At 36.5% G+C, this 26,892-nt stretch overlaps 1 protein-coding gene across 1 annotated transcript in view; it reads right to left on the reverse strand.

Annotated features, from left to right (window-relative positions):
- LOC146595429 (uncharacterized) overlaps positions 1-26,892 on the reverse strand; it is a 440,719-nt gene that overhangs the window by 113,463 nt on the left and 300,364 nt on the right. The window contains exon 5 of the mRNA XM_085305746.1: positions 11,731-11,815. Within this exon, the coding sequence (XP_085161872.1) occupies positions 11,734-11,815 (82 nt within the window). The 3' untranslated portion in view covers positions 11,731-11,733. The remainder of the gene's footprint in view (positions 1-11,730; positions 11,816-26,892) is intronic.

Consider the following 26,892-nt stretch of genomic DNA (forward strand, 5'->3'; position numbering starts at 1 on the left):
TACCTCGCTCAAACTTAAAGATACTTTTCAAAAGCCATTTTAAAAGACAACAGTTTTGCCACACATTTTTCACTAACTCAGCTAATGTTTTACTCATAAAAACATGAAAACAAAAGGATTCTTTGCTGTCACCCCTGTCTTAAGCAATTCTTGCATTTATTCTGGGTGCATCTTGCACCTAGAATCCAGGAACAGAGGTGACTATTTGTTGAAATTTTTATTCCTCATTAAGATTAAAATAATGCACAAAATTAAGGACAATGTCAACTATTATTTTCCCCTGTAGGAACTGCTACTTTAAGATAACATCAATTGTCCGGCATTCTCCATGAGTGCATGCTCTCAGGGCATGAGGGCACAYAGACTGTAGATAAGTAATAATTTAGTGTATCAAAAGGTAAAGAGAAAAAGCAGAGTAAAAGAGAAAAAAGTTCTATTTTTGTAGAAACCCTTCTCAACCAATTAAATGTAACTGCTCTTGTTTACTACGGCTGGACTGCTGTGCTTGTCACTGGGCCTGAGGATGCAGAACCCAGAGTGTCAAAGGGGAGCCTGCATCGTTGCTCCGAGCCTCACCTATAGCTCTGCTCTGTGCTGCATTCCTCTCACATCTTTTCTCTTTGCATTTCCATTTCAAACAACTGCACATGGATAAGGCCGCAGATCAATTTCAACATTTAATATTTAGTAATACAGCATATATGTGTATTTTATATAAATATTTTTATTAAAACTGCATTTCGTAGGAACACAATACAACCTCTAAATAAGAAATGCAGAATCTCTTACATATCAAAATCAGAACCAATAATCTCATGTTTTTGCTCACAAAGCTTCCCCAAAGCTTTTTTAAAAATTTCTGCCTATGCGTTATTCAAATAACTCACTAGCTTCTTAGTAAAGTAAGGCTTGATCTACAAATCACTTGTGAACACTGGCAGTTGTCACAGGACATGAAAGTATTTCTTTCTGGACGGCTTATAAAACTAACCAAGGTCCTGTTCTTGCAGTGTGACTCAGTAATGCAGAATACTGTCCTGTTCAAAATCTCACTAAACTTACTTTACCCCTGATCAGGGGGTACTCACAGCTACTCACTGAGTGGAGAAACTGCAGCATAAAGTCTGAATTTGACAGCCAATCATGAATTTTGTAAGACAATAAGGAGAATGTTTGGGGCAAAATTGTACCCTTTCTGTGCACACCTAGCTTTTATTTAGACACTGATCTCTCTAGAAAACAGACTGTTTCTCCATTACATGCACAGCACCTGACACAATGCGGCCTCAGTTTCTGAACAGAGCTTTTAAATGTTAGGTAATGCAAGCAGTAATATTTACAAGTATGAAGTGTTTAGAGATGATGAAAATCTATCTCAAAGGATTTGAAACACTGTAGGCTCAAAATCTGATTTTGCATTTGAATAAACATTAGCCTTAAATTATCTACRTTATATCCACAACAAAATGATGAAGATAAAATTTGCAAATTCAACTTGACATACCTGAACTTTCACCTTTGAATCTACACAGAAATCATATTACAGCAATTATTTAGGTCTCCTAGTGATAGCTATTTTATATATTTAAAATATGTACAACCGATGGAAAAAGAAAGATACTGCGAAAAAAGCATGAATTCAAAAATCTCTAACCACTTAATTTAGAAGGAGTACAATGGAAAAATACGTTTAAACAAATAATAAAAATCCTAAAAGTTGCATCAATATGATCACTGTTTTTATGCTTGAATGTTATTATGGATCTTTCAGAGGAAAATTMCTCCTTGCACACTGGACAATTCTCATGTCCAGAAGCAGGACCCATAACAAATAAACCATAAAGGACAAACATTTGATGACTGCTAAGGAGTCAAACTTCCTAACTTCCAACCTTTCCCCATTCACAGGCAGAGAAGAGCAGCACAACAAAGCTCAGTACTCATAAAACACTCTCCTACCAATTCTGTTCCATGCACCATTCCCACACACTATTCTATATACTACCTGCATACTGCATCTCATTTGAAGCTTACCGTGCTTCTGTACTGAAACAGGAACTACATTCCCAGATAAAATTTAACATCTCAAAATAATTTGTTTTTGTTCTATCTTTTCACCTGCTGTTTAAAAATCACATATAACCTTCTTATTGTTTTTAATTGTAAATTTCATTAAACACACTAAATTCATTTGCATTAGTTTCTTCTGGACTTTTTTTCTTTCACAAATAACCTGCATGGTCATCTGTTCTCATTTTTGCAGGACACTTTCACGTTAACCAGCAAGGTCATTGCAAAACTTGTATTGATTTTCTTCCTAAATATCCAACTGTATAAAAACATATTTTGCAAACAGTTCTCAAGTCATCACTGAGAACTAATGTAAACATAAACCAATACAGCTGTGAAAGCCTTTGGAACATGGAGTCATAAATGGACTTCCACAGATTCCTCTTAGAATAAATGGCTAGTTAACCCTTTTTTTGCTGTGTGTGGAACTCAATTTCAGAATGGAGAAGTCATGGAAATGAACTGGGCACCAAACATTGCCTTACGCAAGATAATAAGCTGGCCACCCTAGAGAGTGGTCACTGGCAACCTGGGAAGCAGCATGACATTTATCTTACACACATGTTCAAACAGTGTATTTTGTTTGGTTGATTGATTTTAGAATCCAAACATATCTTTCACTATTTCAACTCAGAGTATTCAATATCTGTTCTTTGAAATTTATCAAATGTGAATTTTCTGAACTCATCACACAAAACTGGAATCTTTTGGCAATCAAGACAAGTAGCTGTAATCTCTTCTCTGTTGCCAGGAAGCCCGGTGCGGACCCACAGCCTGGCCTAGTATCTCTTATATTCACCACGGAGTTTAGTATCAGGCCTCGAACTCACTGGAAGAATGCAACGGTAGGTCAAGCATATCACGTTGTTAAATGTCCCCCCCTTCCCTCCCCCCCCAAGAATGACAGTCTTTTGTGCAGCTGAATAAAGACCAGCTCTCTCCCTGAGATCAGTACTAACAGAAATTCTTAGGTAAAATCAGATTTTCCTTCACTTGGTCACCATCTAGGTAGTGAAGCATTTCACACACGATTTAAAGGAAAAAAAAACAGTGCAGCTGGCTAGAAAAAATGGTAAAATGTGGGACTAGGCTTCAGACATACATTTATAAGAAACTAACTTTGAATCACTGCACCAGATGTAGTCCCAGGGAAAATGTATGCAGGCAACAGGGAGTTAAGTAAATAATTTTTTTCTTTTCTTTGTCGATGTGTTTAGTTCTCTTCCTGCCAAGACTCATTTCACTCTGCTATCTTGTGAGAGACACATATGGTGCAGTGAAATTGCCATCCAAGAAAGCATGTCCCAGCCTGTTGAGACATCATCAAATAAGATTAAAGCAAAGTAAAAATAAAAAGATAGAACGATTTTTTTTCTTTTTCTTGTACAGAGAACATCTGATGAAAGTCACTGAGGTACTTGAATGCTTCTAAAGGTTTTGCAACCATTTCTTTACTTTGCCTGGTTAAGAAAAAGGCAGAAATAACAAGCCAATATCTCCTTTTTCTTCTTCAMGTTAGTGAAAAAATGTGTTTCATAATAAATCTGATATATATGAATAAAATACAATATTGCTTCTGTGCTTCYGTGGAAACAGCACTTAAATGCACAAACACCACCGACTTTCTGTTCTGGTTGCCTCTCCCACCGCTGCCTCTAATTTCTGCATGCAAAAGATTTTTTCAGGTCAGTACAAAATAATTATCCTTTTACTGTAGTCCATAAACGGTACCAGTTACCTCTCAAATAGCATATTTAGGTGTCTGTCTCTCTGGCTACTAACGTCTACAGTAAAATTCATCACCTGAGAAATACAGAAGGCCAACTTACAGCATTTAAACAAGTGTGAAAGAAACTGGTAATTGTTGCCTGTTTTCCCTACACTTGTGAAGGCCACAGGACACCAGTTAAGATGAACAAGCCATTACAAGAGCTATTCAGTGTCTGAATGAAAAAAAAAAAAAAAAAAAAAGAACTGGTTAAAGATAAAGAAATCCCAACCGACTGCCACTTGCTTTTGGCACATGCTGCTTACGACAAGACTTTGGATCAGAATGGAAGTGCCAGGATGGTTTATATCGTTTTATCAATGAAAACTGCTGTGAAGCAACATGTCAGCTGCTCTTCACTCCTTTGAAATTAGGTTCTGCAAGTATTTCATATTTTTTAATTGTGTATCTACATTATGCAAGTACAAGCAAATATAACACCTATGGTACGTTCTATACTTCAAGTGAGTAAGAAAACTGTTACTTCTTGTTTTCCTAATTCGTATCTCAACTAAACAAACAGAAGTCTGCTTAAGGCCGAAAAACATCTTAAGGGAGAAAAAGAAGCCAAAATCAAATTAGCACTGTTGATTGTGACAAAGGTAAGCGGGGGGGCAGGGGGAATCTTAAACGTGCAAAACAATAACCTGCAGAATGAAGTTCACCTGCAGGAACAGGAACGTAGTTTGTGCCATTTCTTTGCTAATCATCCTGGAATGAGTCTGTGCGTTTCTAGGATCTTGTTTCCAATGCACAGTTTTAACTGGACTGCAGGAAAGCAACAATGCATCAGTACCAGAGATTATCCCTGGCCTTAATAAGCTGTTGTTGGCTTTCATAACAACTGCAGCCTAGGACGAGTCACACCGAGCTCAAAGACAATCTTACCAATAGCCTGGAGCAAGGATTATAGAAACAAGAATCCAAGGGGGAGGGGGGGCAAAAAAAATCCCAAGAAACAGGGGCTAATGTAAAATCGTTTACATATTAACCTTCTTCCCTTCTGACAGTGGTCAAGTTCTGATTCAAAATACAAATTATCTCCAATTACTTCAAAACAGGCAGTCACAGAGCTGTCACTTAACCCTCACCATCTGTTTGGCTCAAAAGCAAGCTGTACAGCCTGCCACTTTGACCTCATCTTTCTCTTTCCGCACTGGACAGGCACGGCAAGGGGAGACGCGGCTTATTGTTCTCCGAGAAACCCTCCAGTCCCGAGCGGGCGCAGGGGGAGCCGCGACCGCAGCAGGCCAGGCAGACTTTCAGAGGTGACTTAGTTYGGAGGGTTTCGGGAGGGGAACGTTTGTTTGTGAGGAGGTTTCAAACCTTCCTGCCTTCTGTCAGAAGTCTCGAAAGAAGACTCTTCTTTAAAAATTGTAACCTGTCGGTAAAAAGTAGTCACTGGCTAAACAACAGGGACGGGTGAAAAAAAAATGAAGCTGATTCACAATGGATTCAGGCTTATAGATTTTTGTAAATTCTTCTGGCTAGAATCCATCCAGATGTACATAAAAAAAACATAAGCAATTTGAAATGTCAAAGGGAAAATAAACCGAGGAAAGGAAACAGCTTGCTAAGAGAGTAACACAAAATAATCTTAAAAAAACAAGAAACAAAAAAAACAAGAAAGAAACCCCAAGACAGTGCACACTCCTGGCAAGCACAACTTAAAAGTTCTAAAATATGATTTTACTGTAAGATAAATCAGAGTTCACCACTACTTTCAGCTGTACAGATTAGACCAAAGCTTCTCTCAAACCGCTCATTAACAGCTGTATATTCCAGCCTTTTTCACGGCTTCAGGGGAAGACAAGGGAGTACACAGTTCAGACTTATCCTAGAAAAGTGGCAGCAGTAAAGCAAAAAGTATAAATCCCCACCAATCACCAGTGAAGGACAAGCAGGGTGTCAGAGAATCAAGGCTCATAAGCACAATCTAAAACTGCAGAGGTGTTGGGAATAAAAAAAAATATGTTAGAGAAAAGAGATTCCAGAGGGGCTGTGGGGCACAGTAATAGGGTGCAAATTTTTGAATACCTCATGGTTTATGGGCAGTTTCTAATGCTTCTGCCGAGAAACATTACAGCATTTCCATTGGCTCTGATCTTTATTTTCAGTTTTATTACCCACTGCATAACAGGTTTCTTCAAGAGAGAAAGAAAGAAAGCAGATCCCTCCGTAAACAGGAGCAACTCCACCTCCGGAACGTTCCACGTGGCAACGGTTTAGCATGACGACGATTTCACATGTGGAAGGAGCTCTGAGAGCAAACCGCTCTGCCGCTGCGCACACTGCACGACACTTYCGGCACCACTCGGCACGTGGAGGCAGAATCCTTTTTCTTGTCAAATGGTATTTAACCCAAGAAGTATACACCACAACGCAAAACATGGATGGCAAGGGCTGCAAACTTTCCATCTCCGTAGCAGATGGGAACAAGTCAATTAATATACAGAGTTACAGTACTGTTAATAACAAGTAATCAGCATACAGTACAGAGTATTTTGCTGTGAGGGAGAAAGGAAAGCCTGCTGCAAAAGGTGCTGAACCAAATAATGATCTCAAACAAATAGCCTTTTACTTAGTAGAATCTAGATTCCTTTGCTGCCTTTTCTAAAACGCAAACAGAATATTGAACTCAATTTGCAGTTCAGAGGGGGCAACAAACCTTCTTGTGTTCTCTACATTGGAATAGCCTGACAACAGCTGCAGCCACACTGAAATGTTTAATTTTACTTAAAACATTCTCTCAGGCCTATGTATTATTTGAAGTATAATGTACAGAATTATCTAATGAATTCTCAAATCAAATACTCTCATTTTGCTGCAGGCCATTTCCCGAGAACAAACTAAAGGCATACAGGCTTCTCTCTGTGTCTGAATGCTGAATTTAAACAGATGTCCAGTGGACATCAGCTTCTTTCAGATTACCTCTCCCATTCATTCTTCTGTATCTCTGGTCAGTGCAAACCCCCTTAAATTAAAAACAAACAGAGAATCAAGATAACAAAAAATATGGCAGGACTACCAAGAACAAAAAGCTCTGCCGTGGATTCTGGCTCTGCCTTCCCTGTGGTTAGGGATGTGGTGACAGTGAGAAAGTTGCCTAGGAACAGCATCTGGCTCTGATTAGGTAACAAGCTGTAGCATCTGCAAACTTGTCAGTTCTCAGCCCACAACAAAGTCCAGCAAGCTGATCTGTGTTTAAAACGGGAACTAGCTGTTACATTTTATAAGACAAACATTATCTGTTCCCATTGCAGGATGCTTTTTTATTAAATGCTGGCTATAAGAGGAGAAATTAAATGCGCTTGTTACACTTTGCTTTTCATCTCAAGAAAAAAGCTATTCAGTTTAGAGTTCATCTGTCAGTAACCTTCTTTTTATTTGTTTTTCCTCTGTGAAATGGTTGCAAGATAGCCATGGTGATTTCACAACCCACAGTAAGCATCCAAGGTGAACTTCATGCACTTCTATAAATTTTCACATTTTTTTCTGAATAAGCAAAATAAGATTTTAAAAAATCATGCAGCAGATTGTGAATGGTAAGAAATCAAAACTGCAACTGCAATCACCTGGGATACAAAGTAACATAAAATATATCATAGCCAAAATTATGGTTTGGATAGCTCCCTTCACCTCAATAGATTTTTAGGCTTGAGCCAAAATATTTGAATTAAAATTCACTCATCTTTAAGTATTTATTTATTATGCTTTGGCATTAAGACAGTTTTCGTATTTTGATTTTTTTTTCTTAGTATGTTGATCATCTATGCTCTCTTACAATTGAATGACAGCTACAGCTCTCAAAGTCTTTTTCATAATGTAAACATATTTATATTTTTCTTTTGAAAAATGAAAAAGATTACTATGAGCACCATGCATACCTGTAATAGACCAAAGTCCAACATCACTGAGGAGGAACCAAATTTTCAAACTTGAAAAGTTAAATTTCTGTTCACCTTACAACCATTTTTTAAGTGTCTAAGGGAAAGCATCTCCACAAAATGTTTTCCTGTAAAACTAAGCAGAGTATTAGACTTAGCTGGTATATTCCACTCCATGCAGCTTTTCGAATTTCTCAGAAAACCATACAATTTTACAATTTCTAAGTCTGAGCAGTTTGCTTCTAAAAATACTTAGCTGAATGCCCTAGTCTGTCTGGGGACAATCTATGCAAGTTTTAAATACAGCTAGCACTCCAGTGGTGTTTATCACAGCAAGCATAAACAATATGGCAGCGGGCAGAGATTAAAACAGTCACAGTCCCATCACATAATCTGAGCAGAATAAGAAAAAAAATTTTTTTTTGTCAAAACCTGATATTTTTTTAAACTCCAAAATAAGCACTTCAGGAGAAATATGTACACAGATATTTTTTTTAAAGCCCTACTAAGAAATCTGGCCTATTTATGAATTGTAAAATACAAACCATGTTATCAACAATCTTAGGGAAATGGATTGATGTTAAGTGATACTTCAGAATTTGCCCTGTAGCAAAGCTACTGCACCATTACAGAAAGATAAGCAGAAAATCCTTCTTGCAAATAAAGGAGACCTCTCTGATATTTTATAAACCATGGAGATGATTTTTAAAAGCCACTGACATAATATACGGTTGGAAAATTTCTGCTGTACAGCAGCCTTCAGTACTTCCTATAAAACAAGACACATTAAAAAAGAACAATTCTTAATTAAGAAAATTATTCTGAAATGTTGTTACATAAGCTACAACTTGCATTCTTTTTATTAGTAAAACAAATGAATCTCAGGACTGTATGAGCCTGAGTGGATGTCATATACAGCCACAGGAAAAGGTGTTTGTCTGTCTTCTAAGGTAAGCCTTTTCTAAATTTAATAAATCAAGTAGAGGAGAGATCCACTTGTGAACATAAGAGATAGAGATCCATTTCCATTTGGACAGTATTAACTGCATGGAAAATATTTCCACACAGGAATCAAGCTTTTGGGCAACAGGAAAGAACAGTAACATCAAACCTATCAGAAGARACTACGGTGTCAGGACAATCTGATGAAATAATTTAGTTCAGGAAGAGTAACATCACTTCCTAGAATAAAGAAATCACACCAACAGCATACGTAACTACAAATTCTTAAATATTATCCTTCTACGTGACAAGCCAGACATCACCACCATTTCCAACTTGAAGAATCATAACTAAAGCTTAAAGATTCACTGCATCTGCAGGAGGATACCTCTAATTCCCCAACATCTCCAGCAGGGGTCTGAGCAAGACAGTTTCACCAAGAATATTTAAGACTTGAGTTGTCCCTGTATGATACTGTACATTTTATTACTCTGCTAGTTCACATGTCTGTCAGTTAAATCAGCTGATAACTACTTCAGCACTAAAGAGGCAGGCAGTTTGCAAAAAAAAATCCATTTTGCAGTAGTCAATAAAATCCTTTACTCTCAAAATTAGGATTTTTGTTCTTTTGAAAAATTATGATATAAAAAAGTAATGCTTTTTTTTTTTTTTTTTTTTTTTTTTTTTGCTATTCTTCCTGCTGCATGATAACTGACTGAAATGAAGGTTTGAAGAGAACTGAAATGTACCAAAGGAAAAAAAACGACAAAATTAATCTGAAAGGGGAGAGAATGAAGGCCTCACCTTAGAAGCAACTCCACTTTGGCATATTATCCTCTATCATTCCCACCCACATTGGGACACTTTCTTGAAAGAAAGAAGCCTCCTTGTTCTTCAGAAGTTGTAAGAAATCTTACAGGTTTCTATTTGTTGGCATCTATCTGATTTTGTAGCTTTTATTTTTGACAGTCTTTGTCTTCAGTCAGTCACCACATCAAACTAAACTGCATCTCCACTGCAGATCATATACTTCTGTATACTTTCACAGTGACTTTTCTAATTACATAGGATATTGACAAGTAAATTTTAGTTATTTAATTCTGGTATCTACTTTGTTTATGCTATCACCGTTTCCTATTCAAATAAAACAGTGGCTCTTAAATGCTTAAGTTCTCCCAATATTACAGCTTTGTCAAAACTACTGTGATTGCCATTATAGAGTCAGCACTGCCCTAAAACCATTTCAGGTTCTCAACAAAAGGCTGTACATTTTTAAAGCAACGAGGTTTGTCCATTATTCTGATTTATTATTATTTCTATTACAGTAGTACCCAGAGGTCCCTACCCAAGTCCCTTTTTGCTGGGCACTGTACAGAATACACAGGAACACACTGATCTAAAAAACTTAAATGCACTCTAAAAGRTTCCAGACCCATACTGTCTAGGCATTTCCTCATTCAATACATTAATCATTTTTATCATTCTAAGAAGCACTTCCTAGACCCTAAGAATGTTTTTTTCACTGTAATATAGATTTAGAAATTTCCCAGCACCTCTATTTCCAGTTCAAAGTACAACCCTAAGATTAACATAGCAACAGGCTGTGATGTCATTTGTGTAAAACCTACAGCCAGGTTTTTGAAAGTATTTTGAGTTCAAGGAAATCCAGAAATAACTAAAAACATCAAGATGATATTAACTGGACTGCAGCAAAGAAAGTTACCAAGCAAAGGTAACTATTTCTTGTATGTGCTTCTCTCTTCTTGGACTGAAAATAAGTTGGAAATAGCTGTTCTAAATGAAAAAAAAAAGTGTTCAGAAATAAACAAGAAAAGCAATACGGATCTGTACGGATGCACAATGTTAGTACAGAAACAAAGGAGAGGTATACAGAAAGCACATATCATCTCTGAAAGGAAGAGTGAAAATAGCTTCTCCTATCTCTAACAGCAGCTGGAGATGATTCACAATACATTTTTTTCTATAATAAAATTCCCTTATGTTTCTTTATTTGGAAAACTCAGTTTATAAGTCAGTTAACAAGTATTAAAACCACAAGAGAACATGAAATGCACCAGCTTTTCCTTTTGATCCTTTTCCCTTTTGGATGAAAGTTTTGAAGTTTTGAATATAAAAACTCTGAATTTTTGTTATGTTTTATGCCTCCATGAAGGCATTAAAACAAAAGTTTGTGGGCTGAAGAAATATCCCTTAACCAGCAGAGAATTAAAGAAAGCTGTCTTTCATCAGCACACCTGTTGGCCAGGTGTGCTGTTGCCTGAGCTCCTCAAATGGAACACCTCATTTACAAAACAAATCTGTCTAGAAAATTACCTGCCTTTCTTGATTGCTGCAAATGGTTTTCATCAACCTGCTCTGAACTGTACTGCGTTCTCTCCAAATTTACAGCATTGGGTGTAACAGTCATTGTAGGAGAAAAAGGAATAGCAGCAATGTTTAAAAGCCATTAAATAAATAGAGGGTCCCCACTGAGAATGGTCAGTGCCTTGGGTGTCCATTCGTTAGGGTAGTTTCCTGCTGAGCGCACTGCATAACCCACCACCAAGCACAGAATTGGCTTGGCTTAAAGGTTTTAAAGGCCCTGTTCTCTTGCAGGATGCTTCGGTTTTGAAATCTATCAAAGGAATCTCAAAACAAATTACATGGTAAATTATTATCTCTGTTCTGGCCTTCTCTCTACACCCCACTGTTCAGCATGAATGACGATGGGAGAGCTGCTTGTGAAAGCCTGCAAGATAAGCAGATTACAGAATGTCAGGTGCCTCGGGCTATTCTAAATTTCACAGCCAAACTTCTCTGGCCAAATCAGTTCATCTCACTAATATGGGTCACAGGCTATTTCAATTAATGCACCTCTAATGACTAACATTTGTTCCTTAATGTGAAAGGAATAAATACAGAGATATACAAAGGAGCAGTATCAAGCAAAATCCCTTCCCCATGCTTCTCATCAGTATCACTGCATTTAGTTTCTTTAACCAACTAACAGAACTGGGAAAAAATAGGCTTGGAAGGAATATAGAATTTCTTTCAGACAGAAACCTTTTATGTAGCTTTCCTATCATTACCAACGCATTTCTGGCAGCTTTCAGTGTCCTCTGGATCCCAGTGTACTGAATAACAAGACCTGATATGAAAACAGAATGCAGAAAACAAATTAGCATTTTGAAAATAAAAAGCATGGCTTTTAATCCTATTAAGATCAGGGCTTCTTTTTTTAAGTTCTCTGAAAGATATACTGATGTTGTCATTAACATAAATGCTGAAATCAGCATTTCCTTTCAAAGAAGTTGTTAATATTTGGAAATGGCAGGATTTCCAATCCTAGATTTGATTGTTATTCTATGCTACCCTGCAAGTGCCAAGGTCATGGGGAGATTCACCTGCACACTGAGCTAAATGAATGCACTCGGCCACAATACATGTATAATTTAACATTCTCCTCTCAAGTACCACCATGCATTCCTAAAAATATTTTATTACAATAACAAATTGGTTTCAAAATCATGCATTATGTATTTTGAAATTAGGTCTGCCAATGAAACCTGTATATACAAACATACAAGCAACCATGCAGGACAGCATGAACACAAATATTATGGGTTCTAAAAGAGCTGAAAGGAACAATTAATTCTTCCTGTAACTCCAAAAATTCTTTTTTTATTACTTTAATCTGCATAGTTAAAAAGAACAAAACAATTGCTGTGAAATACATTTAGAAATCAAACAGCATGTCTTTTTCTAGATGTCTTTATAGAAAGAAAACGGTTAGCTGAAAAGTGCACAGTATATTAAAGCATGAATTTGCGAGTTCATTTCTCATGGGTAGAGTTCAGAAAAATTGATATAAAGCTTCTCAAATATTTAAAAGACTATTAGTTACATTTTGAAACTTTACCAATAAAACATTTTAAATGTATTTTCTTCCTATCATGCTCCTCCAAATATTTAAGACAAATTTATCAAAAAATTCCTGTTAAATGCCTGATAAATAACAGCAGTCCTTTGGCATTTATTCTTTAGTTAGTTAGCTGAAGAGTTAAACATTTCATAATATTGTTGAATTTTCAATAGCAAATGCTGCAATGTTAATGCACTTTCGTGACAGAAGGTTGTTTCTGATTTGCAAATTTCATTTTAAGTTAAATATACACTGATAAAGCATCCTTTTACAGCTCAAATATTCTTTTTTCTCATGCAAAATAAGCATGTTTCTTGGTCAACTGACATTTTGTTAAAATGGTCTTGAGGTAGCTATTTATGAATAATTAAGATTAAAATGTTTCTGTGATTCCCTCAATGCTTTTTTATTTTAAAACATTTATATCATGTCAGAAAGGACTTACTCTTCCAAAGGTAACTTTCCATTAAAATAATGGAGAAAATGACATTTCTAATTTTGATAATAGCCCTGAGTTCTTAACTAAAGTCAAACCCTTTTGCTRCAGAATCATGACTTTCTTTTAGAAAGACATTGTTCTTCGACTTTTTTGCAGTGGTGTTAAAATACTTCATTTGACGTTTTATTTTAATAAAAAAAATAAGCAACAAATAAGCTCAGCTGAATTACCATTTTAAAACAGCAGCCCTGACTAAATCTCTCAACTTCTATTTTGGACAATGTATCTACCTATTATAATTACTCACTTTTCTGTTAATTACGGTAAGAAAGAGAAGCTGGTAGATAATGCCATTAATTATACTTCGTTTCATTTTAAACACTAGGACATACTTTCAACAATAAGTTTTAAATATACGTTCAAACTGGACATATGATATTTCATTTCTATTCCAAAAAGCATAGCTACAACATATTATGTAAGACTGAGTTTTGCATTAGGAAATGTAGATTAGATTGAAAACTTCAGTTTTCTTCTAAGAGATTTTAACTAAGGGAACATTTGATAAAATTAGAACCTTTACACTTGCCTTCTTAAATACAAGTACAAACGTTATGCTCAGAAATTGTTTCCCTACAATTTCGTTTAGATGTTCTGATATGACTAGACATCCAGCTTTTTCAGTAGCGGAATTATGAGAAATAATTATCTCTAATCTAACCAGTAGTATCTGAAAATGGTAAATGTTAGCAGCCTAATTTGTGATTTCTTAAAAAGCCTTTTGTATCACTATTTAGACTGACACATTGAAGCTTTGCTTTTAAAGCAATAATTAAGAAATTGTTGACAGAAATTAAATGTCACTGACAATTTTAAACAATTATAAATGCTCTTCCCCCCTTCTTTTCTGAGGTTGAGCACGACAAAAAAAGAAATCTGAACTACTACTTAGAAAGGAGAATGAGAGACTTTCTGGATTTTTTTTGTTTTAAATAGAGCTGTGATTCATATAAGCAATAAGTAAATCCCATGCTATAGATTTTTAAATGCCCTAGCTTGTAATCTAGAGGTTAAATGATTAAACCCAGTCCTGCACTTTTCAGTTTAACTGCAGATATGTTTCCTTCAATTTAGCTGTGGGCAATTTTAAGCCGAATAGGATCTGCTCTTTTATTTGTTATTAAAGTCTGTTGTTATCTTTCAAAATTGTTCGTTACACATATCTGAACACATACATGTATTAAGAAAATATACTGAAATAAATACAAGATTATAAAAACTATATATTTTTTATTAAAATTCATTCAGTGTTCATTTTTGCAAGGCAACTTACTTAACGAAAATTATAAATGGCAACACATTAAATACAATCATTATTTTTATTGTACAAATTTAAATATAAAACAAAATAAAAATATTTTCCAAACATTGCACATAGCCCTTAAAAGGAACTTCAAAGGCAGAAGCTTTGTGAGGGGTATCAGTGCAGAGTAACAAGCTGAACACGAGCAAATGTTTTCTGATTAGATGCAGCCAAGTGGCCAGTGACAGCGAACGCGTATCCCAGGAGCAGAACCTCAGATGTGGAAGATGCATTTCAAAATGACTCTTACTTTAAAAATATGTATCTAGGAAGTTTGAAAAAGCATGTAGGACATAAAAGATGCATCAAGCTTCCCCTCTTGATCACTAATTATTCCTCATAAAAAAAGGCAGAAGGGCTTGTGCAAGAATATCTTAATTTGTGTACTGCTGAACTGTTTATTGTGAATGTTATGCTATTTTGAATTCAATAATTTAGGTTAAAAGACAAAATATATTATAGCATCTTGCTGGCCAGAATCTCTGCCCCTCTGTGTAGTTTTCTGGCTGGCAAAGAAAACATCTGAAAGCTAAAATAGTAGAAGATTTCTACGTATTATTCCCATTCAGGATCCAGAAACTGGCTGGTGAGCTGTATGACACTGAAGAAACCTACAGGCTCCTAACAGGATTAAACTCACGGGAAAAAAAAATACAAATCAAAAGTACACTGGTGTTTTTCAGTAGAGTTTTGTTTTGTTCACATAATAACTACAGCCAATAGAATTCAGTGCTGTAAACGCAAAGAATTTATTTTAAGACATAACTTAAGTTGGATGCCAGCATGGAGGAGGCAGGGTGCCCAGGAGGCCACCTCAGAGACTTAGCCGAGGCATCACTGTAAGAAAGATTCTTCTCCATTCTGTATTTTTAGCGTGAAAAGTGGTAAACTGGTCTGTACTTAAAACTGACAATCAGGACCACCAGACCTCTCTTTTTAGTGTGACAATGGCTTTTTGTTTAGGATACATTCCTCAGTTTTCTCCTTTGAATTTGCCTTCTGTTAAATGCAGATATGTTATTTACTTAACCTTTTGAGTTGAGGAAGCAAACTAGTATTTGTAATTTTAATGCAAATTTAACAAAACCCTGAAAACTTCATTTTACCATCTTTATTAGAAATTCAGTCCCAAGGAAGTTCTACTCTACAKAGACTCTCCAAGCTGGCTCACTTCACATCAGAGTTTTTGGTGAGAAAGTGCTTCTTCAAGCTCACCTGTAATTTCATTACAGCATTTTTCTGCTGCATGATGTCACATGTAGTGAGAACCTGTATGTACTTCACTCAGGAAGCAAAAGCTACTTCCCCAAAACAAACCTATAATAATATTCCTTCCAGACATAGACCGCAAACAGTATTTAGCACTAGGCTGTTCAGACGGGTAATGAAGGTCCTTCAGCTTAACAACATACGGCTAACAGCGCAAGCAACGCATACACTCCCTCAAGAAAACACATAAATTTGGCCAAAAGAAAATCAAATTAAGAATCTGCTACCCTTCAAAGAAGGATATCTAATATATACAGAACTGAAACAGTCTAAGAGTCCAGCTTTTACTACGACATGCAACCACAAGACAGTTCAGACAACTAAGCTATTTTATCCACGGCAGGCCTCATCACAAGGATCTACGCTGCAGTTACAGCTGTATCACCCAGACCTGAATTCTGGAATACATTTTGAACGCGTTCGACGTATGTCTATACACCTTGACAACGCTGAGGGGAATCAGGGAGAAGGCTACACAGCTTTTGAGGGTTAGGACGACGGCTTGTCTGGTATTTTAAGCAAAATCTCTCTGTTTGTAGTAGCTGTCTTCCAAACTGAATCTAGACTAAGAATGATTTACTTATTTGGATTCTAAGAGTAGTAACAAGGTACAAGTCTATCAGTAAGGCTAACTGTCCTATACAAAAATAATATTAAGTAGTACTTTGTTGGTTAGAGCTCTAGAAAAAAACAACATCCTTCACTTAACACAAATCCATTCTTTTGTAGCAGACTCTGAAAATAAATAAAATGATCAGATTCAAAGTATGTTTTCAAGAGATAGCATGCGCTAAGATAAGAGTGTGAAAATTTGCTACAAATTTTGAAAATCTGCTGGACAAGTTATTGGAAGGTGGTATCCACAAAAAAAATACTTTATCCTCTGTGTTACTGTGTTAAAAGCACAGTAGTCTTTAGTTTTCTTGAAATCTAGTAGACCATTTAAATCATACATATTCTTCTTAGTTTCATTCCTGCCTTATTTTCTCCTCATCCTATTGCCACTAGAAAATAATCTTTTGTATTACAGAGACTTGGCCATTCATTTGTATTTTGTTGCTTTTATTCACAGGTATCTGATTTTTGTAAAAGCTTTATTTAACTGTTTCCACAAATTTTGTTTTTCAAGCATTCAAAGTAAAGTAGATTTCTTGATATACAACATTTTTACACAAAATCTACACAATGACTTCTAAGAAAAACTAAATCTAAAAGCAGCCAATCACCTCCATTCAAACTGAGGGAGGTGCAGAAATTATCTGTTGTTTGATAAGCTTTTTTATATCCAGACCTTATCTGGAAACTCCTCTCCCGGGATACTAGTTGAGGAAAGTTTGCTTCCCTCTCTTCATTTCAGAACCGCGAGCTCTTGTATTTGATGTGTTTTGGGTGAAATGTCAGGCAATTATGGTGATGTACTTGCTTTTATATTACCCTCTCTCTTCCCTTGATGGCTTTTAAAAACACACGAATCCCTTATTTTCTCCCCTGCCCTTGTCTGAGGGGGAGATCACCCCTGGCACAGGTGAATGGAGGGCAGCCACAGCCATATCTCATTCTCCCAAAGAGACTCCGTGGCTACAGTAAATTCAAAGTGCAGTAATTCTGAAAATGATCACATGCATTTTAAATAGCAAATTGAGAGTGATTCAGCTTGCACATCCTCCAGTAGGACCCACACCAAATTACTTTCGTTTTACTGTTTCTTTTATATGTTTATTGGGGTTGATTCATTACATAGCACAGAGTCTATAGGAACAAGCCATTTTTCAACGTAACAGGTTTACAGTAAAATTAGATTATGGTTTTATAAATCTCTAGGATAAAAATCCCATATATCCCATAGATGCAGAAGGGGGACATATTGTGCACAGTGTCTGCCTTCATAAGGAATAGCTATACTTTGAATTTCCTCTTTTTAAACAGTACAGTTAAAGAGCTTTTTTTCTGACAAACTACTGGCATGTGATTGCCACTACATCTTCCTTTATCCTCTTTAGTGTATTTATTTAGTCCCCTGAGATCCCTTCCTCTTTTAAAAAGGAGGTCTAAGAGACCTGACAGATGTTACGGCTATYGTCCAGGCAAATCTATGGGCCAGCAGACAGACTGTTCTGTGCGCTGTGATCTCCATCAGCTCCGAGCCTGGAACCCAGATAGTCCCTCTCCTACAGCCAGGATGCAGCATAACATAGCTGGAGGGGAACGAAAGCATGATTCTAGCCTGAAAAGAATACTTTTAGATTGAATGAAATACACCACCCACAAACACAGAGAGCGCAAGACCTTGGGAAACCATGGGACTTCTTTCTTTCTCTTTTTTAAAGAAACACACTGTTTTCTCTTGGCGTTGTTAAAAAACAATTCCCATTTAAGCAGTGACAGGCAGGACTCTAATCTGTACATACAATTTAATCCTTTAAAGAATCAGCAGAACCCACATCAATCAAGCCTTCATCAACTTGTAAAAACAATATTTTGATTCAATCAGATTCAAAGCCCCGAAATTCCCAGCTAATTAATGCAGGGTCACTCAGAGGCTGTGAAGCAATGGCTAGCAGAGTGGTCAAATATTTACCCCTCAACACAGTAGACATTAGGACAACCAAAGGACCTGAAGAGTGGGCAAGAATAGATAATGCGTCTCTCACTGCAGCAGGTTTCATTCACTACAAGTATTTGGATAAAGAATTATTACAAAGGAGAGAAAAAAAAGAAAGTGAAGTCTCTGCCATAAGCAACATTCTCACATCCTGCTTAAGGGCTGTTAAATGGTCAGTGACCCAGGCAACATCCCTCTCATTTTTTTGGTTTTTAACATGCATGTCTCCAGACAGTTGAGTTGTTTTGGTTATAGACCTTCTCTACAACATTCAAAATAAATTACCTTATAGAAATGGAGACAGCAAAAAACTACCAAAGCGTCTAAACCACTCAGACCTTTTGGCCTACTTTGTATTGCTAGAAATGTGTCTTGAATTCAGCTTTTTCCTTTGAATATTCTTAAAATACAATCCTGGCATTCAGGATATTCTATGCACAGAGCAAATTTTCTCAGCATGAAAGAGGGGGGCCTGTGTGTATTGCACGCATCAATCTGGTAAGTCTTAACTCTTGAGATGAGAGAGTCTTTCCTTTGGGATTCATTTGATGTAGGTTAAATTCTGCAGTATGAAAAAATATTTTTTCCGCATGTTCTCCTCAAAAGTTTAAAATCTCTTTTTTCCTTTTTTGAGTTCCACTCATTAAAACAGTCACGGCTTAATTACTGCATTTTATATACACATATGTGTGTGTGTGTGTGGACATAAAGGCCTCATGTGCCTATATATGCAGCTGAGTGTATACTTTGACCTCATGTGTGTATATGCAAAGACACACAATATTCACCCATTGTGTGTGTGCAAATGAAATGGAAAGACAACATGTCAGACAGAAAAAATAAGAACATACTGGGACTGTTGGTCTCCATGACATATGATCACTAAAAACAAATCTTTCTTCAGAGAGACATTTTTACTTTTTTAGGGATAGAAGGACTCTGAAAAGCAACTCCTGCAAGTGCTGCATCCACTCACACTCATTTAGCCACTATTAATAGCAGCTTCATTGAAAATACTTTCTACTAGAGACCATACTGTATTTTTTCAGGACAAAACCACTACAACAGATACTCCTGCAATGTGCAAGGAAACAGTTTGCTGTAGAAGTACAACAGACCAGTATTCGCTTTTCCTTTCAGATTATCAGGGTTCTTGGTATTTATATATTTGTGCATTTGCACTATAGAATTAAATATGGGAAAGAAATGGATTACATTTCACATTATATTACTCTGATTTTTGCTTCTGTCTTTAAATTCAACATACTGAGATATGTATTCTGGAGACAGAAACTTTAGACTAATGATTAGGGAATTAATATGTGCTTTTCCTTCTACAAGAAAGTTTTCCAAAAGTTTAAGAACAGCTATTTATTAATTCACAACCTTTACACTGCATACATTTGAGACAGCCTGAGAAGGAATAATACGTCCAGAAGAATTTTTAAAAAGCAATTTTGTAGAACCCATGCTGATGGTATTTCATTTGAACAACTGTCAGTGCTTGTTTACACCAAAATGTACTTTAGAAGGATTTTCTCTCCCAGCCTACTGTAATAACAGTAGTAGTAGTAGCAGTAATGATAATAATAATAATAATAATAATAAAGAAAAAGATAGGGATCCAGATAATACCACCTGAAAAGAATATGTTTCAAGAAATCATCACTGTTTTCCTAATCTTATTGTCATCCGCACAGGAAAGACCAGACAAATAAACCTTGATGTTGAAGAAGTGAAGTTACTTGTTTTCAGATGTATCTCTCAACGTGGAGAGAAAAAAAATTACTGCCTCAACTTAAAAACTTAGGCACAAAAAACCTCTTCTTTTACTTAAAATACTACAACTACTCAACCTCATAAGGCAAATATATGTAATCTTACTTGCTTTCTTAGACTAATATACTCTCCTTGTATTTTTGCACTTCACAAACCACCGGCAAAGAAGTCGGCTTGGTCTGTTTTAAAACAGTTTCATATTCTGATTCTCAAGCACTAATACAGTCCTGGTGTGTACGGGATCCTGAAATTATTCAGACCTTAAAAACTGTGACTGCTTATGTCACTTCTGCACTGGGCTGACCTTTTCAGCAGACAGGTCATTCTGACACATGACAGAGAAAAAAGAGCCAGAGCCACCTGCTCCATACCAGGAATCGTGGGCTGCATGTTCTATGTCAGAGGTGGTAARAGAATAAATGAATGAACTCATTGTTACAAAACTGTATTATTTTCATTTTCCCTATATATTGCAACTATAAAAAAATGCAAACTGTTCAAGTTACTACAGACTGAGAAATGGACAGAAGCAGTGTCCTTCTCATTTTTTGAAAAAGAATAAATACACTGTGGAATACCATTTATTCCCAGTGGTTACACTGACTGATATTTTCAGGCCGAAGGGTCATCCTACAGGCCCTAAAGCAGGCTACGGCTCATATTCCCTGTCCTGCTTTATAACTTCTGTGGCTGACATGAAATTTCAGAAGAGATGCTACAACTTTAAATTCAGTTGTCGACAGGCAAGCATTAGGCAATTTTGCTTATTATTTAGATTCTACAGGTTTTCATTCAATTAGGTATTTGAACAGGAAAAATACAAAAACCTTTAAAAACTCTATGCCACTAAGGAAAGATCAGAAACTAACCAAAGTCATTCTGAAAAATTTCCATACAGCAATGGAGACCTTTCTGCTTTCTCCTCTAATTTGCCAAACTGCAAGTGGTAAAGATAAAGCACTGACCAATATTTTAGACTGCATTCCCACATTATTGACTTATTTTTATTTGAACAAGGAACTGATAAACATACTGATACATAGAAAGCCTGATGTAGGGACAGAAAAATAAATCATTTTATCTGCTGGTATCCACATCAGGCACAAACCTATAAAAAAGACACTATTCAGGTCACTGAAAAAGCTCTGGACACAGTATATTACCATGCACACGGTTACTTTCAAGCAGCTTACAAAATGCTGGGAATGTTGTTTATGTGTATGTATATGAATATATATATTTTTATTTATCATTCTTCTCTGTGGATTTCATATATATTCCTTCTTGCTATCAGATTGAGGGTGATAAATTCAAGATGAAAAGGTGCACATTTTCACATGTTCTTTAAAAAGCACTTGAATAAACACTATCCATGCAGCCAAGTGTGCCATGCATTGAAAATGTGCAAAGCAGTCAGGTTCTCACAGGTAAGAAACATGAGCCCTGTAGTTCTTAGCACTAACATAATCAAGACAGTAAACAATGATTTGTAATAGCAAATTTTGTCTTGTAATTAATACCCCTTTTTGACAGCTTTATTGTTTCAGCGTCACTTTAGATATTAATCTAGCATCCCATCCATAATTGGCAGTGACTATGCACAGTTTGGGAATGATTCTTAGATACAGTCAAAGACCTTTCTTTTGCTTGGCAGTATTCCTTCAGTAATTCTGCTAAGCGGCCTGAACTGCTCTACAAGGCAGTGCAATAGGATGATTCTTTTTTAAGCTTTAAAACAAAACAGAAAGAAAACCTGAAACAATAAATCAAAGATAAATTTATTAAGTATCCTGTATATTAACAGAAATGTTACCTCATGAACAAAGTTTTTATTTTCTAACACTTTTGCTGCTAGTATTTTAATATAGTAAGTAACAGAACTTAAGAAGTCCAAAAACTCTTCTAGTGAAATACATTCCCAGCAGAAAAAGCTTTTTACATCATATTTAAATGAAAAGTGTGACTCTAGTATCAAATTCTCCCCATTTTTATTTTCTATCCCAGAACTTCCCCAAAAAACTAGGTGACAGATACCGTACTAGAACAATCTCTGATCATGTTCCCCAACTGCATGAGCTCCTGCTCTTTTCTGCACCACTGCACAACTCTCGTTGTCCTTCCGCAGTCGCTACACATGTCACCTCGCTTTGCACCTTTCCCCTTACCCCACCTGCCTTCTCGCCCCGGACCCTGCAGGTCGCCAAGGCTGTCACCCCGCCTTGCATTCGCACGCTAAGACGTTACACTGATACGCTGCCCCACCTCCCTGGTCAGAAGATGGGTCACCTCACACTGCTACCTACGCTCAATACTTCTTTCACGTTGCCTTCTGCCACTGTTACCACAGTTGTCCCCTCGCATCTCTCTACGTAGCTTATGTCCCCAGTCACTGCACCTCTCACTTCATCCTGCATCTGTAATCAGCATTTCACTTCATCTTTATTACCAGTGACATCCATCATGGATTTAATATCAGAAATTCTTCTGGAAATTAGTTTTTGCCTTATTGCCTAAGAGAGAACCTGACTTTTCTTCACCAGAATGAAAGAGCTTAAATGGAAATGCGAGGTAGGCACATGCCAACACCAAGCAACTATCATTACTATACGGCCTTCCTCATTTTTCTCTTTATTACACTCTACATACGATATCTAAACCTAGACTGTAAGCTCTCTGGAGCAGGACTTAGCTTTTCTAAATGCTCCAATAAAACAAATTACACAATAAAAATAACTGATGTTCGAATCGTAACTGATCACTAGAATTTGCAAATTGTTAAGATAAAACTAGAACAGCTCTATAAATCAGCAGATGATTAATTAGCCCAGAATCAAATAAGCTTAGCAGTCTCTGTCAATACGTCACATACTAAATGTATTTACAGTTTACAGGCACTCTGCCTTCTTAATAAAATTTTCAGATTTTTTATTCTAATCTCCAAAAGCAGAAGATTCAGAATAGAAAAACATCTGGATCACCAGAGCAAGGCATCTAGGAAGTGGTCAGAGAGGTGCTTAGAGGTAACATTTAATTTATTTTTATAGGGTCATCTTTGAGCGACAGAACTGATATACAAAGTTATTTCACCATCACTACTTCAGCTGCCATGACAAAAAATAACTGGTCATTGAAAGCAAGTAAAAATCAAGTCAAATACCAATACTGCCATGACTAAAAATTGAAAACCAAATCAAACAACTGCAGTAAAATAACCCCCTAAAATCAAGATGAAGTTTCCTCTACTTCAATACACTTTCCATTAAATATAAGGTTTAAAGGTTTCRTAGCGTATCAGATGTCTGTGACACTTCTGCTCGCAAGATGTTGATGGTTCCTTAAACTGAAGGACTCGACTGAAATGGCTCCATTTAAGCCTTCAGGATTTAAGCTGCTCAGTAGGGATGAGCCATCACATCTTTGTCCCTTTTATCTGAAGCCTAAGTGCAGCCAGGTTCTACAAACATAGTATAGAGTTAAATGCAGGAATCTGAAAAGAGTGCATAGTCTAATCACCTCTTTTACACTGACTTCTTAAGGCCCACTTTCATGGTTTCTTAATATGGTCCTCTGATTACAGTTAGTCCATGTGGTCAAAAAGTGTTTCAATATTAAGAAGTAATTTCTATGTTTTTAATTAAAAGCATGGTGACAGCGCTCATAGCAGTCTGTGAAAAATACCAGAGGATAACCATGGTGCAGAGTCCAAAATCACTGTTTTAACTATCTATTTCATAATGTGTAGAGCATAGGAGCACAGACAGTGAACCAAGACTGTATCTGCTAAGATAAATGTATAACCCACCGGAGAGTGCCCATGTGGAAGAACCACCCATCATTCATCACTGCTGTAACAACTGAGAAGGCCTGTTCTCATCAGGTTCAGAAATGACAAAATTTAGGGCTATTTCCACCTATGATCTGGAGTCTCACTGAGAAGATACAAATTCCATTTAACATTGGCAATAGCAGCCAAGGGATATAACCTCTAATACTGATCAGCTGTGTAACCAGATAAGAAACTTCTTTCTGTGCCTCAATTTTCCAGTAAATAAACTTGGACTGAGTAATACTTAGCTCCAAAGAACTCTAAGACCTACAGGTGAAGATGATTACTAAAAACATACACATACAATATATTAGTTAGAAGGAGCCAAAAATATTGGTCCCAGGTGTTCTCTTTTCCTCAGTTCTCTCGCAGTATTGAGCAAGTTACTTGACCTATTTCTTGCTGCCCTCTACTTCTATTCTTAGAGATTATGATAAAAGTCTGTATCTAAATTTAAACATTCATACAGAATGATCACACACTTGTTTGTAAAATGCTTTAAAAATGGTGGGTCCATCTTCGGTGTCTCTTTCCTACTTTGCAATATAGGCTTTGAATAATCATATACAGAACTGTTTTCAGGCAACTTCAGATGAGGTTAGTAAAAACCTTTATACTAATTATTCTAAGACAAATTAAAACTAACCAACAAATGCAAACAACCCATTTTTTATCCTTATTTAAAAAAAGAAAAGCTATCTTTGTTCTTCATGGATAGAAGTAAGCAGAAGGTATCTTATTCTGCTCTAGAGCAAGAGCAAGCCATTCAAGAAATTGTGTGACCCCTATCAACTTATACTGAGGAAGATAAAAGGACAGATCACTAATACCAATTTCTATGCAACTCTAAGGCCATCAGAAACTTCAAAGCAGTGTGGAAGCTAAACACAGAATCATCCTCACTTTCAGCACAACGGCACATGGTAAATCCTAGCTTGAAGGTTCTTCCAGAACTTTATGTATGTTACTCTGTGCTAGAACTGTGCTTCATGAAGACAGAGATAAAGGTAGATGCAGTGGGAAATCAACACTTTGCACTCTGGCAATGTTGCCTTACAGCCTATGTCCTTTGAGTAAGGTAAAAAGAAACGGTCTTCTCTTTGCATTGCATCTGTTAATACAAAGTGCATGAGAAATCTATAAAGGATGAATTAAACCCAAAAGTGTTAAATAAAATGTCTCCTTTAATAGTGAAGGTTTTATCTTAGTATTTTTAGCAGTCTTACGAAGTACAGATTTATCTTGTGTGTGTGAGAGGGGATAACACTAAGTGACCGTAGCCAATACGGACAGCGGGCACTGCTGAGGGACACCGTGTAGTTGTAGCCACACTAGAGTATTGCCTTCCTTATGCTGATAGGACCGCTTGCAACTCTACCTACCGTATCTTAAAAAATTTTTGTTCTATTATTTGTTTCTTATACCTGTACAAATACCTGAAATGGAGAAATTGAAGTATTTTCCACAGCAAGCTGTAAACCAGACTACCATGCAGAGACGCAAAACAAAGTTAGCTCTAATATACATTACCATCTACTATGCAAAGAAAAGAGASAGAGACAGTTTCTGCGATGCATATTATTTACCTAATAGACTATAAAAAGTATCAAGGGAGTCATTCCATTCAACTGGGTCAATCTGAGGTATGTAAATATGTAATTAAATTTGGTAAATATGTACAGTATTTAGAGCATGTGGAGAGAGATTCTTCTATGGAAGGGGGTACCTGTTTCAAAAAGGTTTATATTATTCCAGGTAAATTAAAGTCCTTTGCAATCCAATACTAAAAGCTGAAATTCTGCTGGGAAACAAAGATCCCCTCTTTTGTTAAGTACCGTCAGTAAACACTGCTGAGCTTTTAAGCATTCTAATTGTGTTTATTAATAAGTTGTATTTCAGTAATATAAAACCAGAAGAATTTTATGTACAACCTAACTTTAAGGTCAGAAATAAATGATGAGTTTCTCAAGGCTAACCAGGTGAATTCACTGGGCTTCACTAACCAGACCCCTGTTGAAGAAACAGGCTGATTAACAAGTTCTCTAAGAAAAAACAAAACATGATACAGACTTGCTTGATACACACTTGCTAGAACTCTTACAACTCTTAACAGAACATTTCTGAAATAAATATATTTTTCATTTCAGTACTCATTTTTGTATGAGAAGCTCTTCCTCCATCCAATGCCTTATTAAGAAATAATGGGGGCTGGAGTGGGAGACTCAGGAAATCAGCATATTTCAAGGCTTAGTACTGAAGAGCTTTTCAGCCATGGCAAAAGCTCTGGAGGTTTCATTTAACAGCAAATTCCTCTCTAGTCCAAGTTCACACCTCACATAGTATCAAAGTGCTATGCAATGAGAAACACATTAGACTACACTTATTTATATTACACTCTAAACAGCAAGTCTAAGTAATTTAGAATTTCTACAGCTTGAAGGAAAAAAAATCAGGCTTTTTAAAGCCTCAAAGTGTGTGCTGTTGGGCCTCTTAGGGACATCAGCTTCCCTTGGATGAATGACATGGTATGCATATGAAAACATAAAACCTTTCCATCTCCCTAATACTGGAAATTACCATGGGGGGGGGCAGCAGAGGAATGGAAAACAGTTTGGTTCCTGGCTCACCTTTCCATAGTAAAAATACAAAAAGGATTACCAAGACAGAACTGAGACACAAGTCAGTGACCAGCAGAAAGTTAGGAATTAGGATCGGTGCTCTGTGTGATCCTGCACAGCTCCTCTGACAGTCACACAGCCAGTGCGTGCAAGGGCAGGAGCTGCGAGCTCTAACAGATGCCAGAGGAGGAAGAAACAGATGTTCCTGCAGCTGGGCCAGTCCTGCTGCTCAGAGTAGCAACCCTCAATTATGAGCTACCCTAGTTGGAGCTAAGTTTCTGCATTATACTTATGAGGAATCATTTCTTAAAATTTATGAATGTAAAAATATAACTTCGTATTTTCCCATTTTAAAAATTAAAAGATAAAGCACTATTCCCGAAATGTATGCCTTTTCAGAATTGAGT

This window comes from Rhea americana, unplaced genomic scaffold (assembly GCF_003343005.1).
Source record: "Rhea americana isolate MKP2758 unplaced genomic scaffold, rheAme1 scaffold_226, whole genome shotgun sequence".
NCBI lineage: Eukaryota > Metazoa > Chordata > Aves > Rheiformes > Rheidae > Rhea > Rhea americana.